General features: G+C 45.0%; 1 protein-coding gene across 1 annotated transcript in view; it reads right to left on the reverse strand.

The window, feature by feature from the left end:
• CELSR3 (cadherin EGF LAG seven-pass G-type receptor 3) overlaps window positions 1-16,934 on the reverse strand; it is a 786,585-nt gene that overhangs the window by 145,965 nt on the left and 623,686 nt on the right. The window contains exon 17 of the mRNA XM_078661784.1: window positions 11,710-11,804. Within this exon, the coding sequence (XP_078517910.1) occupies window positions 11,710-11,804 (95 nt within the window). The remainder of the gene's footprint in view (window positions 1-11,709; window positions 11,805-16,934) is intronic.

A 16,934-nucleotide genomic window follows, 5' to 3' on the forward strand; every position in this document is an offset into this window, starting at 1 on the left:
GGCTGCACAGGTGCACTGATCACAGCTCATTATGAAACAAGACGGATGCACAGTACGACATCAAGGCTGCACAGGTGCACTGATCACAGCTCATTATGAAACAAGACGGATGCACAGTACGACATCAAGGCTGCACAGGTGCACTGATCACAGCTCATTATGAAACAAGACGGATGCACAGCACGACATCAAGGCTGCACAGGTGCACTGATCACAGCTCATTATGAAACAAGAAGGATGCACAGCACGACATCAAGGCTGCACAGGTGCACTGATCACAGCTCATTATGAAACAAGAAGGATGCACAGTACGACATCAAGGCTGCACAGGTGCACTGATCACAGCTCATCATGAAACAAGAAGGATGCACAGTATGACATCTACGCCCCACAGGGGCACTGATCACAGCTCCACAGGGACACTCATGGAAAAGAAAAGCTAAACTCAATTCTTACATAAGACATCACAGCTCCTCAGAGACTCCTGTAAGATGGCAGCTGTACACCAACATGGTTTCACAGTTCCATATTCACACTCATGGAACACGGCAGGTATGTACTAGTATGACATCACAGCTCCACATAGGCATGCATGGAACAAGGCAACCATACAGCAGTAGGACATCACAGCTCCTCAGAGACACTCATACATTTATTTATTTATTTATTTATTTGAATTTATAATGCGCAACAGCTACCCGCAGTGGGTTTCCCGGCGCAAGGGATAGACTGAAGTAGAAAGAAAAACACAACAACAGTACCATAGACCAATTAGAGCGGCAGATAGAACTATTAGAAGAGTAACGTTTTCTATTTTTGCCGAAAACAGAATAAATCGGTCTCTGATTTCAAGGCAATAGGTAGCGCGTTCCAGTATTTGGGGCCTAGATGGGAGAAGGCCCGGCCCCCCATCCTTGCAAGTTTGAATTTTGGAACAAAAAAGTCGCAATTGGTAGAAGATCTTAGAGTGCGACTAGGCTTGTAAGGTTGGACAAGATTTTGCAAGTAATTTGGGGCCGAACCCTGCTTAATTTTAAAAAGATAGCATAGGGCTTTAAATTTAATGCGGCTCGAGACCCTGAGCCAATGTAGATCGCGAAGAGCCTGTGAGGCCGATGATCTCCTCGGGATGTTACAGAGAAGTCGGGCCGATGAATTTTGTACCACCTGGAGTTTGTTAATGCTAGCAGCGTCGGCACCGAGATACAGGACATTTCCATAGTCCAGACGAGAAGTTACTAACGCCTGGACAACGGTTCTCCTGGTGGCATGGGGCAGCATCCATAGAATTTTCTGGAGCCATCTCAAGGTGGCAAAACAGGTGGCGACCACCCTAGCGGCCTGCTGCCTCATAGAGAGTTTGTCGTCTATGAGAAATCCGAGGTTGCGAACCACAGAAGTCGGCTGGGGGAGGGGTCCCATGTCACTGGGCCAATGTTGCGGGCCCCAAAGATCTTTATGCTTCCCCAAAATAACAATCTCGGTCTTGTCACCGTTTAGCTTGAGGAGATGCCTCTGCATCCACTCTGCCACGCGTGACAACCCGGTCTTTAAGATCGATACACTGTTGCACTCACTGCTGGAAAGGGAGAAAACAATTTGGGTGTCATCGGCTTATGAGAATATAGTCAGCCCAGCGTCCTCCACGATGGTAGCTAGGGGTGTGACGTAGATATTAAACAATAAGAGGATGAGTATAGACCCCTGCGGGACACCATACACCGATGGATATGTGGCAGAAGCGGCTTTCGTAGAGAAAACCTGGAAAGTGCGCTCACTTAAAAAGGAGGCAATCCAGGCTAATGCAGGACCATCTACTCCCAGGGACCGGAGAGAGTTCAAAAGGATGGAGTGGGACACGGTATCGAACGCCGCGCTCAAATCCAAAAGGATGAGGGCTGATGTTTCCCCGCGGTCGATACCGTGCCGTAAACTCCCCGTCACCCCGAGTAGCGCGGTCTCGGTGGAATGATGTGCACGAAAACCGGACTGGGAAGAGTGTAAAAATCCCGAGCTTTCCACAAGATGGTTTAACTGAATGTTAACATGCCTTTCCAGCACTTTTGAGAGAATAGGCAACAAGGATATGGGTCTAAAGTTGGCGAGGTTAGATACATCGGCTCCTGCTTTTTTTAACAGAGGAACAACCATTGCGTGCTTCCAATCCTGTAACACATGAGACTCAATTAGAGATGCATTTAAGAGTCTCATGAGGACCCGCCGGGATTCAAGGTCCAATAACTTTAGAATTTTCGCAGGTACAGGATCACAAGGTGAACCAGATCTTACACTGCTCAGGCAGGAGAAGAACGAGGTATCATCAAACAGTTGCCAGTTTGTAACCTTCGCCATTGGAAGCGGTTGTTCGATCGCTACAGCCTGTCCCGATTGGTGTTCATTTACTGTCAAGGGAGCGCACATAGAATTGTAGATGCGCTCAACCTTGGCAATAAAGAATTCCGCAATGGAGTTACACTGGACTTCCTCCAAAGCTGGGGGAATCGGGATAGTATCTGCTCCTGTCAATTTTTTGACAACGGAAAAAAGAGTGCGTGGGCAGTTCTGTGCTTGCGTCACTGTGCTCACAGTATAAGCAGCTCTCACAATTTTACATTGTGAGTGGTACCCCTTCAGAGCCTCTTTGTAGGCAGTCTTCCGTGAAACCGAATAAGAGTGCCTCCATTTCCTTTCAAGGGCCTTGCATTTGGTTCGTAAGACCTTCAAATCGGCAGAGAACTAAGGTGCCGGAGGGCGATGAGACCTAAAATGTTTCGGGGTTGAAGGAAGGAGGGTAGTTACAGCATTGGTGAGCCAATGTGATACAACTGTATTCAGTTCCACAACTGAAGTATCACTGTCCTTAGGGCGGGTATTTAAGAGGTGCTGGTTCAACTTTGTAATATCAAGTTTACCCCACCGGTGGATTAATTCGCCCTTACCGCAGCCCCTCTTTACCAAGTTCTTAGTATGAGGTAGAGAAAAGTGGACTGCGAAGTGATCCGACCACTCTAGCGGGCGGGCACTCTGTGAACAATCAAAAGGAAGGTTAGAAAGAATGGGGTCCAGTTGATGCCCAGCAGAGTGAGTAGGTCCAGAGTTACGCAACAGAAGGTTGAGAATCTCCAGATCAGATAGAAAGCGCTTGCTGGTGGTACATAAAGGATCTTCGAGATGCAAATTGAGATCACCTAGAATGGTGAAATTTGCTGCCCTAAGAAGTAGGGGAGCTATGGTCTCGACAAATGAAGATATCCAGGTGTGGGCATTGCCAGGGGGGCGATAGACCAAAAGGCCCGACAAGGTAAGCTGGGGGTTAATTGCTAGTTTGAATAAAGCAACTTCACTTCCGGATAAGGGAAAGGCTTCAAGCTTGCAGGTATAAGTAGACTTGAAAATTATGGTAATGCCCCCCCCCCCCTTTTCCGGAGTCTCTGTCCAGTCTCACTATAACATAATTGTTAGGGACTGCAATGGCGATGTCAGGACCAGAGCTTTCCTGGAGCCAAGTTTCAGTAAGAAACAAAGCGTTGGGCTGCTCATCAACAAGAAATTCATAGATATTTTGTTTGTGTTTCGGGAGGGACCTGCAATTGATGCTCCAAAACTGGAGTATAGGGCAGTTAGGAGGATTTTTTGTTCTTCTCCGTCTACCTCGTGTTCGAACCTGACGAATTATATTACAATAGGACATATTACCAGTATGGAAGTTACAGCCGGCGCATTGAAAATTATGAATCGGTAGAGAGCAGGAGGTACAGTCAGAGTGTATAGTGGGGCGTAAGGATACCAAATCCTCACCGGTATAAGAAAGAGCTTCGGATAACATGGAGCAAACAGTAGAATTAGATATAGGAGTCATGGCCCCAGGGCCCGGTCTGGCGCGGACGGGCGCAGACGGGCTGAACTCTGGCGTAACTCCGGCGAAAATCTGGCGATCCCGCAGCGCGTACCCGCTGCGCGTCTGCGTGACCTCCTTATGTAGAGGTCTAGCGTCCTTATGACGTCTAGAACGTCAAACCAAGTGGCGCCGTCAGGCGTCCTACTCACCCAAGATGGCCGCCAAATAAGAACAACCAGGACAAGGGCCCGCAAAACGCGGTGCTTTACGATTATTGTGCAGGCAAGTGGGCATCAATTTTAAAAACAGGGGATAAAATAACACAAATTAAATGAAATGCAAAAACTGAATTGTTTAAAATACGCGAAAGCGTGTCAAAGGCGTCAGGACAACAATAATAAGCGCAGCGCGCTCTGAGCGGTCTTCTAAAGTGTTGGTCATTAAGTGGTCAGGCCCCCTATTTACCCTCCTTATGTAGAGGTCTAGCGTCCTTATGACGTCTAGACCGTCAAACCAAGTGGCGCCGTCAGGCGTCCTACTCACCCATCATCAGGGAGCTATAGACCTCTATGACATCACAGCTCCTCAGATGCACTCATACATCAGGGAGCTATAGACCTCTATGACATCACCGCTCCTCAGAGACTCCTGTAAGATGGCAGCTGTACACCAACATGGTTTCACAGTTCCATATTCACACTCATGGAACACAGCAGGTATGTACTAGTATGACATCACAGCTCCACATAGGCATGCATGGAACAAGGCAACTATACAGCAGTAGGACATCACAGCTCCTCAGAGACACTCACACATCAGGGAGCTATAGACCTGAATGACATCACAGCTCCTCAGAGGCACTCATACATCAGAGGGCTATAGACCTCTATGACATTCTAACTCCACAGGAAAAGGCAGAAAGACAAGGACACTGTCTGCACCCTTATTTTCGATCGAAGTCCCTTCTTTTCGACAACTAGTATTGGTAAGTATGGAAGAGCAGTGTCCAGGAAACACATAAAGGCTGAAATTGAGTTTTGCCAAAATTCCTTCTAGTGATTGCTATTGGAAAAAATGCGACCCTCACCCCACAGTCTCTCATTTTTAAATTTCTCGCATTATCTGAAACATTCAACTTACCTGAGTAAGTAATTTGTTTATTGATTGGATTATTTAAAATCTTTACAAAGAGTGAATGCACAGTATAAACATTTCAATTAAGATAATACGGTAAAAGAATTGATTTAACCCTTTAAGTGCTGCCGTCGGCCAACGGTCGTCACGGGCACTACCTCCCCAGTGCTGCGTGCGACCGTTGGACGTCCAGTTCAGCACTGGATAATGGACAGCGCAGCACTGGGGAGGTATGTTTACGAAGCTCCTAAGGTGTTAAAAAAGAAACGATAAACTTTTAAGATAGTACACGTGGATTATAAAACTGTTTTAAATATGTAAATTCATATATTTAAAAGTTAGGAGAGAAAGATACACTAAGTATGGCAATTAATATTATAAAAATTCAAGTTTTTTCCACACATATTAAACATTTTGAGAATGCAGAATTGATGAGTATATCATCTGGGCAAAGACACTGGATCAGTGCTTCTCTGCAAGTCCTTATTGCTCTTTCGTTGAATAACCTTTTGGCGGCCTTCTCTTCCACCCCTAACTATTTTCTCTACTGATGAGGGAAGTTATCCCGAAACCCGAGCCATGTCTCGGGCGATATCCAAAAACCCGGGACATGTATCGGGTCTAGAGATCATCAGTTCTACAAGTACTTACTTGCACCCACTGGGGTGAACCACTCAAGAACTCCATGTACCAGAGTCCCTAGGGGTGAACCGGAGGAGGGGCTAGCGGTGTGCGGTCCATTGCGATTGTTTCTACAAATTGGCTTCCTTGAGCTTTGAGTCGACGGGCTCCTGGACGACGCACCTGCGTGCCGGTTCGGGCATCGAGGCCTTTGACGGTTGCTTGGTGGCCTTCTCTTCCACCCCTAACTATTTTCTCTACTGATGAGGGAAGTTATCCCGAAACCCGAGCCATGTCTCGGGCGATATCCAAAAACCCGGGACATGTATCGGGTCTAGAGATCATCAGTTCTACAAGTACTTACTTGCACCCACTGGGGTGAACCACTCAAGAACTCCATGTACCAGAGTCCCTAGGGACGAACCGGAGGAGGGGCTAGCGGTGTGCGGTCCATTGCGATTGTTTCTACAACCTTTTTAACAATGTTAGTCTTTCATTTTTTAGTTCTGGACAGAGGCACAGTAGGTGTATAATGTTTTCTTCTCCTGTGTTACACAACCGACAAGATATGTTATTTTCGAGTTTTTTCCATGGTAGTGCGTGAGAGTCTCCGGGTAATATTCCAAATCGTGCTTTCATGAATATATTTTTATTTTTCCAAGACCAAGCTGTATTCAAATAGTGTTGAGGGCGCTTTTTTTTAACATTCAACTTAACTGGAAAACACATTTTGTTTATGAGTATTCGTTTTCATGAGCCCCAAAAACACCCTAATAACAATTTAAATACAGAAAGGCAGAAGCTGTGTTGCCACAGACCTGTGGGTAAAGCAGCATCAAATGAAATTGCTTTCTGCCTGTATGTTTTTCTGCTTCTGTATTGTCAACATACTGGAAGAGGCAAAATGTGTGCCAGGGAAAGCAAATGTATTTGTCTCAGCCAGGTCAGAAACTTCTGCTCAATCCCTAAGCTCCATTGGCCGCTATGCTGCAATGCACATTTGTTAGACCTGGCAGCCTTGGGGTGGTCTCCCCCCCAACTTGTTGCCTTCCTCCTCCACTTTTGTGACCTAGTTTTTGCTGGTATTAGGACTCTGCACACTTTACCACTGCTAACCAGTGCTTCAAACTTTAAAGGCACCACTGGGTATACGCACTGGACACCAGTCACCACCACTGAAGTACTCTTTTGGGCCTGTGGATACTCTGCCAGGAAGAAGGACTGCCGCTCCGATGGACTGCACTATGCTGGACTCCTGCTTTTCTGTGCTGATCTGCTGCCCTCTTGCCTGGGTGGGAAGGACTGGACCTGTATCACTTGACCTCAAAACACAGAGTGACTCCAAGGGCTAATTGGCTGGCCTCCTGAAGCCTCAGGGACATAACAGGATTCCGGCCCCTGAACCTGGACTCTGCCATTGGTGAGTCTACCCTGACAAGTGGGGCCACCCTAGTCCTGGACCCCTGGAAGTAGGCCTAAGGTGCTTGCCAGCGGAACCAATGCATTTTCTTTGCTGAGCGGTGCATCCCCGAGCAGAACCAACACATTGCCGCTGCTGCGTGGATAGGACCCATCGCAAAAAACTTTCATCGCCACCACCTCCTGCATCTTGGGACCAGCGCATGGCATTCGGACATGCCGCTGTGCAACACTTTTTCCGGTGCAAGCTCCTCACATTCCTCATCAACCGAAGCCTTGATGCCTACAATGAAACTCTGCATCGAAGCTTCATCGCTCATTGGAATAAGCACATAGCCTCTGCTGCGTCTCGCATCCTTGACACTGGACTTTCCATTGCAAACCCCGGCAACAGGATCCTTGACGTCGGTGCAACAGGACCTCGCACTGCAGCCTCGCCACATCTCGGAACTGACGCATTGCCTGTGCTGCGTGATGCATCTTTGTGGCAAATTCACACAATGCTCGACAAGCAGGATTCAAAGTACTCTTTTCAGCGGGCCTAACTTGTTCCCTGTAGCCGGCCCACACTCCATCGCAGTCAGCCTGAACTTATGCCTTTGTCCCGGTCTAGTGCGACGAGATCACCCAGATTGCGCTTTTTGCTACTGCTTTCCACTATAAACCTAAAAAACCAATATCTCTGGTTTTACTAATTGGATTTTTGTTATTTATTAAAGATCTTTTTTTCTAACTTATTATGGGATCTTTCTGTGTGGTGTTTTTAAAGTTTTACTGTTTGACATGTTTCACAAATACTGTCAGTGCCAAGCTACCAGAGGGTAAGCACAAGGTAATTTAAGGTCTGTCTGCCTTTTACCCGGACTAAGATTGTGGTTGCTGCTTGATCAGGGCACATGCCTCAGTCAACCAGTAATTCAATTTCTAACAATGATACTAATGCATAATGTTAGCTATACACTGAGACAGTGTGTGACTGGGCTGGGTTGGGCTGGAGCGGCATCACCCTCACATGTGTGCAAAAAATACACTGCTGGCATCAGGTTCCACTCTTACACGGAAATATTTGTTTATTTTCATGTAAAAGCTCAAGCATCATGTTGAGCATGAGCAGCTATCTGGAGAGGAAGGAGCATCTATTGATGGGCCAGTGCCTTGGTAACCCAAGGCTAGTCACCATCGAATGAAGCCATGATAAAAGGGTAATACATCTAAGAAATTCTGGCTATAATTATTCTGAGTAGCAGCATAATACCACTTTTCTTTAGAGGGCAACAGTATTATTAAATGCTCATGGTTTCAAAAATGTCTTCATAATCAGAGAACTGATCCCAAATGTGCAAAAAAAACAAACAAGTAACACTAAATAGTCACCTGTAAATCTCCCAGTTTTACAGGTAATAAAATGCATTTCGGTGACAAGATACAAGACATCTAACAATAAAGGAAAGAGAATGGTAACTGAGTACTGACTCGGTCACCATCCATTGCTTCAGAGTCAGTGGCGCGTCTTCAAGGTTCTGGCATGGTTTATGAAGTAACCCTCCAACATGGACTCTCCGCTCAAAGAAAGCCTGATAAGCTTTCATTTACTAATGAAATCATGTATGCTTGAGGATGCATGTAAGCATGGTGATATCGCCACAAATAGATACATAATGGTGCTCACTCCCCAGAAAAAGCATGAAGACATGGTGGTGGAGTGCTAACTTGTTTAGTGTGGAGCCAGGAGACTTGAGTTCTAATACAAACTTCCCCTTGAGCATTTCATGGGATCCTGGACAAATTATCTTATCAACATGGTCCTCAGTTGCCTTATTTGCTAAAATGGGTGTGCCTAGAGCAAAGGTAAGCTGAGTTGTAAGAACCAGGTTAAAACAAAACATGATGGAAAGGATCCAAACGGCTTTGAATTGTTTACCTACACTATCCTGTGATTGCATTGTACTTCATAACCCTGATGAAGCACCGGCGTACACTGGCAGATGGGTAACTTGCTGCACCATTGGTGAGTACTTGGTGGGAAGAGTTTTAAAATTGAAGAGTGGAAAATGTGGGAAGCATTTTCGTTGTGCAAGATTGGGCAGAGTAGTGCTCTTAGCCTGGCTTCGGTCACAGAATCTAAGAGTGTAGAGGATAGAAGAAGAGGTAGGGACATTCGAGTTCTGAGTAACGAGTAGCGGAATGCGCTCCTCGGGTCGCTGCGATTAATCAGTTGTGCTAGTTTCAGATAATGTCAGATATCGCTGCACGTGTGGACTTTCCTACCATCCTAGACATATAGAGAACAGTGGCTACACAGATCTCATTTGAAAACCAGTGATGTATACAAAGTAGAAAACTACTGTAAACGATATGAGTAAATAAAAAACACAGGTTCCAGGTTTAAGAAGTGCTTTATTAGCAGAATAAACTACATCACTCAGTAGATATCACACAACAAGTGTTCATATGTGTGAAGTGCCATCGTGCAAGAAACCACAACCAAACCTTAGTAAAACAATAGTGTAGAAGTACAAAGTGGTGCTTTGGTAAACAAACAACTGCACAATTCCTACTCCATTACAACAGGCCCATAGTCAACTGTATACATTCCACTCAGAGGATGGCACATTACACATTGTTGTGTTGGTTTGCGAAGGAGATCTGTGTGATACACTGTTGCCTATACATTAAATACCCAGGTTCACATGGACATTTGGGCTGCTTTTGTTTCTCAAGATTAACCATCCTGAGAGTCCTGGGGCCTAGCGACAAGAGAAAGAACCCACGCCCAGAGATATCCTGGCTGCGTTAACGACCCTGCATATGACCCTGATCTGGGACGCCCTGGATCTGGGAAGAAGAATGGCCGCCATTGTTTTCCCACCGTTCCACAGAGGCATGACTCGATCTCAAGGAGGCGCCGATATGCCCGCCTCTGCGTCAGTGATGAGTGCTCCTGCTATGCCTATGTTCGTAGAGAAGCTGGATGACCCGGTGATCGCCTTGGACAGATCTGTTCTACACGTGAGTGACTTGTCGATGCACTTCTCTATTCGGCAGCTGGGGAAACAGCGTCGATCTATGGTTTGGACTGCCCCGGTGGCGTTTTGGCGCTCACCGGAAGGTGTGACTCTCTCTCCCCGGATGGTGAAACTGTGTTCGCACTGGAGGATGTTTTCGGAGTCAATACTGGCGCAGACGGATTTCCGCCATGCATATTCGGCTGCGTTTTGGTGGCTGAAGTCCCATGAAGTAACAACATTGCCCGGTCCGCCCGGATCACTCGGACCCTCCACGCTGCTCTGTATGCGGATTGATAAGTGGACGTATGTTGGTACTACTGATAGAAAAGGCAAGGGGTGACACTGTCTATGATGAGGTGGACCTTATTGTTGGCTGACGTGGATTTGGGGGACACTCAGCCGAGATGATATTGATTGTGATATCGGTGATTATTGTTTTTCCGTGGCTATTCTGATCTTGCTTTTAGGATGTTTCCTGCGCGCGGTGGTGGAGAGGGGGTCGGGTGGCTTGATCGTTGGCCCTTCCTCACATTTTTTCTCTTTTTCTTCTTTTTCCCTTTTTCTATATTTAGGGTCTCTTATTTAGGGCGACAGGCATGCTGCTGGGGGGGGATAGGCAGTAGCCTTCTGCAGGGGTGCAGGGTGGGGGGGAGGGGGATGGGGTTTGTTAATCTGTCCTTTCTTTGTTTCTATGGCTCTTTGTCTTTCTTCCTTTTTGGTGTCGTCGTCTTTCATGTTTCCTACAGTATGTTTTGTTCTGAGGGGTGGGGTGCAGCTCGCTATGACACGTGTTTGTTTTTACATTTATCCTGTCTCGTGTGCCTTACCCCCAATATTTCAAATCTATTTGCACTATTTGCGGATTTCCTGATTCATGTTTGCTATTGTGGGACCATGTATGACTGTATGGCATTGATTTTGAGTTTTTCTTATTATAAAATGAACCTTCTTGACTCCTGAATCTTGCACAATGCGCTCGAATACACGTTGTATCCTGGACACTTATCAGACCCCGATTTTCGGGCTGCTGTATTTCTCTATATTGATTTGATGTACTTATGTCTTGATTAGCGGCCGGCCGGGGTGGTTGTAGGCCCATGCTTGTATTTACTTGACGTAACAATAAAGGTTCTTAAAAAAAAAAAAAAGATTAACCATCCTAGACAGGCAAGGGTTAGGATTCTTGCTTTGCTGGAGCTGCGTGGAAGCAATCCACAGCAAAACCCTGAATTACGGACAGCTGTGTACTGTTTGGAGACCTCCAAGGAGTGAGTGAACAGCCCCAGGCATTCACTCAATACAGGCAGCCATGGTAAATGTTCACTCAGAAGGGAAAGAGGAGCAGCTCATAGGTCTGCACTGCTTACAGGATGCCTCGACAGATGATGTATATGGACTACCCATGAGCGACATGTGAGCAACCCCAAGCACGCACAGGTACAAGCAGCCGTGGTGAATGATCCAAAGCGTCCAACCAGGAGTGACTAACAGATATGCACAGGAGAGGAGGAGACATGGTAGATGATCTTGAAGGACTACCCAGGGCAAACCCACAGCCATGATTTGGTTACAGGCAGCTAAGCCAGGTCCACTAAATAAAGCACTTGCACTGTGACATGTGTCACAACAATAGGGTCAAGTCACTTGCACAGAAATGCAATCTATGCAGAGATCATTAGAAAGACTTACCTGTGCTAAGAGCTCCATGAAGTGGGGAGATGTGCAGTTGAACAGTTCAGGTTCACGCCAGCCCTTGTCTACGTCACAGTGCCGGATCGCTGAGCCTGTAAGATGAATTCAAATAAATCAGATTTTAAACTGCGTGCACAATTTTTAAACAGCATCCTTGCTGCAGCTCACACTGTGTAGACCAAGTTAAATACCCTGCTGCCCTTTGTGGCACTTTTCATTAACATGCATGTCATCAATCTAAGCACCTCCGCAGGCATCGTTCCCATTTACAGACCTTGATGTTAATGGGTATGGTATCTGATGCCGAAAGCATCCCTAAAATCTTTAGGTTTGAGTACATTTTATTAACGCTCAAACCTATATAAATCCAACTTCGACAACAGAAGACTAGGGAATTGGAAGTCAATTTTTCTCAATAAGTAAGCTTTGCCTAAATGTATTAGATGTGATAATGAGCATAATTCATCTGGTAGGAAGTTTCAGATTTTAGGGATAACTGTTGAAAAATAACTACTTCCAAGTGAATTGATTTTAAGGTTTAATGGGGGCTGAGAAGGCCGGAGTCAGTTGAGAATCAATGAGAATTGAAACATACCTAATGAGCAATTAAAAAATTGGCAGATCACAGCAGCCCCTGTGGCCCACCAACTCTGGAGTTCAGTGCCAAAGTTGGAGCATGCTCTCTCAAAGCAGCTCACGCCTTCACTGCCGGAGTAGCTTCAGGGAAACAATAGTGGCAGCGGGCCATGCCAGCTGTCAGTGCTTTTGTTTATGTCAAAGACAGAAGCCCAAAGAAGGTGTCGTTCTTTGGGGAAAAACAATATACATTGTATGCTGGGATGTCATTGGACCATTTGCCCTAATTATGTTCAACGCCATTCCAACCAGAGTTGTTTTTCCCCAATGCCAGAGTAGACAGGAGCACCGCAATCAGGAAAACTAGTTCCATTGAATGTTGAACGAGTCACAGAACCGAAAGGAGAGCAGACAGATCAACAGCCAATTGTTGGCAAACGTGTTTCTACCCTCCTCTAAGACTTGGCATAATTAAATTAATTGTTTGCCGAATGTAAAATAACTTGGTTCAAACCTACTGCCCTAAACAAAGTTCTGACACTGTTTAGCTTGTTCATAGTTGGCGTGATATGTGCGACTTTAAGGATAAATTACAATTCGCTCGAATGACACCTCTCTCGCAGTCAATATGTTAGGGGGTCATGGCAAAGGTGTCCTAGCTAACATGAGATAGTTGAAACAATCAAGACCATCTTGCTTAAACAACAATACAGATTGGAATTTATTAGATGAGACGTGATCATGGCTAGTATTAACTTGTTGTTTACAGTGAGTGGATGATAGAAGAGCAATTCCGCTGTCGACGCAAGATAGAAGATATGCTACTAGGGAATCACCAACAGCAAGGATGGATAAGGTTCTTGAATTTTGGGGGCTACAATTATTGGAGTTTAATCTTAAGAGTCTAGACCAGGTGTGTGTGTGACATAGGTCCAGGGGCAGTATACATTTCACATTTTCTGGATGTCCACCTAAGATAAATGTACATGCAAAATACTTATTAAAGACGCATTTGTAATATCATCAATTAACCTAACAATCTGTCATGGGCCTGGCCATCCAGAACCATTGGACATCCCTGAATTAACCAGATACTCTCCATTTGAAGTAATGCAATGACCTAATCTTGCTCAGACACTTTTGAGAATGCCAGAGGTCTTCAGAAATTGTATATCATCAATGATAAGACAGAAGGAAGTTTTATGTTAGCTCAACAAGAGAACATTATATAAAAAAAAGAGCATGTACTACTTCATGCAGCACAGTGAACTTTCAATTTGAGTCGCAACATATGTCAAGGAGGCTTCCTTTGCACATAAGGCCCATGTGAGGGCTATATTTATAACATGCCATTTGGAGAGTATGAATTTCATTAGGAGACAGACAGCTCAGTTTGGCATTGTATTGTTTTGCATCAATTCAGTATCAGTGCCAATAAGAAGTAGCTGGTACATAACATAGGCAGCCAAAAGCTCAGCAGACAACAAATAGCAACGCACAGAGCACAAAACCAGAGGATTCTGTGAGTGGAGAAGCTTCCAATCACAGCAATGCCATTGATTATCCTCCAATAGGACACTGAGGCGTGAAACAGTGCTGGTAGAGACAAGCAGGAAGCAAGGCAGCAGCAGCTTCAATGTTCACCCACAGCAGGTGTGCATCAAAATACCATCAACAACATGCAATAACACAAACAACAACCATATTCATCAGCAGCCTCATTCTCAGTAAAAACAGTTAGGTGTAGGAATACTTCCTTTCACTGGTTCTCTGCTGAGCAGGCTCCTTCAGGTCTTAAACCTCCCTGAGACCTTTTGTTAAAATCCTTAAAATGGGTGCAAGGAATCTTCAGACACAAACATGGTGGCCGTGCTTGGAATGACAGAGGTTGTGGGCCTGTTCCAGTCTTGATTTATGGCTGGTTTATTTGGTTTCAAATACTGAGGCTCAGACCTCTCAAGTGAAAAAAACAGATAATAACTACTTCCTACCTTCATTGTGCGAGCTACCACCACAATGGTGTTATTTTGTAGTGCTGAACTCAATATGCATAATCACCTTCAATGTATTGATCAATGGATGATGACAGGACAGTTGGGTCTGTCGGGTTCAACACTATGTGTACTGGCAAACAGATGTGAGTAACAAGCACTTAAGTCATGTGGTTGCTTACTGTACCCACCAAACCTGGCGTCACGCATGGCATGAGGCGGGTGCACCTCATTCTGCAACCTAATAACAGAAATTGACCTGGAGTCTGGGAGTAGGAATACACACCGTTCGCAGCGCACGGACTCTAGCAACCACGTGGGAACAGTGGTGGAAATGCAATGGAGTCAGATCAGAAAACATCTGATAAACAAGTTTTGTGGATAGAAATGTTTGCCACTCACATAATAATGATGAGAAAAATAATAATAGTTTTTCTTATTATCATCAGTAATATCGTCATTATGAGGTTCGCTTAATGGCACAGTTCTGCAGTTTCTTGGAGCTGTACTTAACAAGAGTTCTCATTGGAGTTACTCAACTTCTCTACATTGGAATGAGTGGACAGACTGAAGAATTTGTAAGAGAACTTACAGCAATGCTGAGAAGCTTACCGACCCCAAAGTAGAAAACAATATGGAAGACTGGTTTGACCACACGCTGAAAATGCGGGATGGTCATAGGTCCTGTTAGACTGCAGCATGGAGCTTCCAGATTCTATTGTAGGGGATTAATTAAACATAGTCTATTTCGAAGAGACAACACAAATTCATTTTGTGCTAAGGAGGCAGTAAACAACAAGAGTCCCATTGTGCAAACACTGCACGTGTTTAGAAGCGAGACACATGCAACAGAACCTTTGTGCAAGCTTATGAAGTTGCTTTTGTTTAGAGTCAGGAGAGAACCTTAACTCTCCCTGTTGGCACTTGCCCTGTGGCCATAGGGCCGAAACTCACCACACAGACTATGGTGGCAATCCTTTAGAGCTGTGTCTCAGCGAGTCACTACCGCTGGATATCAGGTATGTAAGGGGCAGCGACATTTTCTAAATCATTTATCTTGTTTTCAATGAATCTCTTGATTTCAATGAAGAAGACCGCACCTATGCAAAAGGTAATGTAGGGCTCATAAGAGAATGTGGGGAAAGACTTCACAGACTCCCTTGAACCTCCATTCTCCACTCAGGGGCAAATATAGGGCTACAGATCAATGAAAGAGACACTCAGGCTTCTCTTGTAGTGTGTGATCTGTTGGTTGCTGGGGCCATCAATAGGGAATGGTGATGTTAGACTAGACTTGATGAAAGCAGGTAGGAAAGAGACTGTGATAATGAGCAATGCCACCTCGATTCTGAATAAAAGTCAACTGAACAATATGGTCTGTAAATATTCAAGGGATATAAATAATAAAAATGGCTGGATGTCTTTTGGACCAATGACATACAGACTCTTATGCTTTCTCTTCCTTGAAAATAATTTGTGCTCTAATAACGGACACACCATATGGTTAAAATGTTACACAGGATCTGGAAAAACAGAGGAAGGAGTCAAAACCGAAGCATATTTAGTTTTTCGGAAGAGGTAGAGAACTATCCTCAGCGCAGAACATTTCTATAAGCCAACCTATTTGAGGTTCGAAGGAACCAGTGTGATCAGTCCTAGCTCTGGTGAAACAAGGAAATTGTCGTTCTGAATTGATCCAGGTTCTGGCATTTGGCCCAAGAAAGAGAGCGAGGAGGGTGGTGGCTCTGGGTGGTGGTTAAATGGTGGCGGGTCTGAACTCACGTCTGCACTCCTAGGCAGGTGTACGGCACACTCTGGTGGGCAGACAGAACATAAAGTAGTTCTCAGTGGTACAGGCTTAATGCTATAGTGAAATGTGGCAGTCCCAGCACTTCTCACAAGGAATGCTATCATTCATGCGAAGGAGTCTGACGCTGGTACGTGAATGCGAGCTCCAGCCCGATTTTCAGAATATTCACCTAAGATAAATGTACATAATTTGATATAAATATATATAGACTTACTTTTACAAATGTAGTGCTTATCCCTAAAAAAATAGGAATGGATACAGCACTCTGGGACCTATGAGAACACCCCTCTCCCCTTTAATGGGATGGTCACTGCACCTCTCACCAAAACTACTATACTTTTTATGGCTCAGTACTGATTTATCTCAGTAGAGGCAGACAAACGTTTAGTTGGAGAGAGAGCACTTCTGAACATGACTGATATACTTTTAAAATGAAAATACAAGCGCTACTCAGTGGGCAGCTGTACTGTGCATGGGAAAGAACCAATTCTTCTCCTTAGATGTGAGATACATTTAGTGGGACAGGACAAGCATTTTTCAGAAGGACCATCAGACATCTAATAGACACATGCATATGTTGCCCGATTGGATAATTTAGACCACTCCCAAATAGATGTAGAACTGCGTTCGTCCCTGCCATTAACGCATCTCTTGTATATACATTTGCAGTGTATAGCTTGGTTTGTCGCTATGCTCAACACACGTCAGCGTTGGCCTTCGAATGCAAATTTCGAGTGTCTTTGATATAGCTAGCATTGATGTTTTTATGGCAACAAAGAGGGGAAGTGGTAAGCTATGGGCTCTAGTTCACAGTGGGAAAAGTGACGCAACCATCTTGTCATGAC

The sequence above is a fragment of the Lissotriton helveticus genome, chromosome 9, assembly GCF_964261635.1.
Source record: "Lissotriton helveticus chromosome 9, aLisHel1.1, whole genome shotgun sequence".
In the NCBI taxonomy this organism is placed as follows: domain Eukaryota; kingdom Metazoa; phylum Chordata; class Amphibia; order Caudata; family Salamandridae; genus Lissotriton; species Lissotriton helveticus.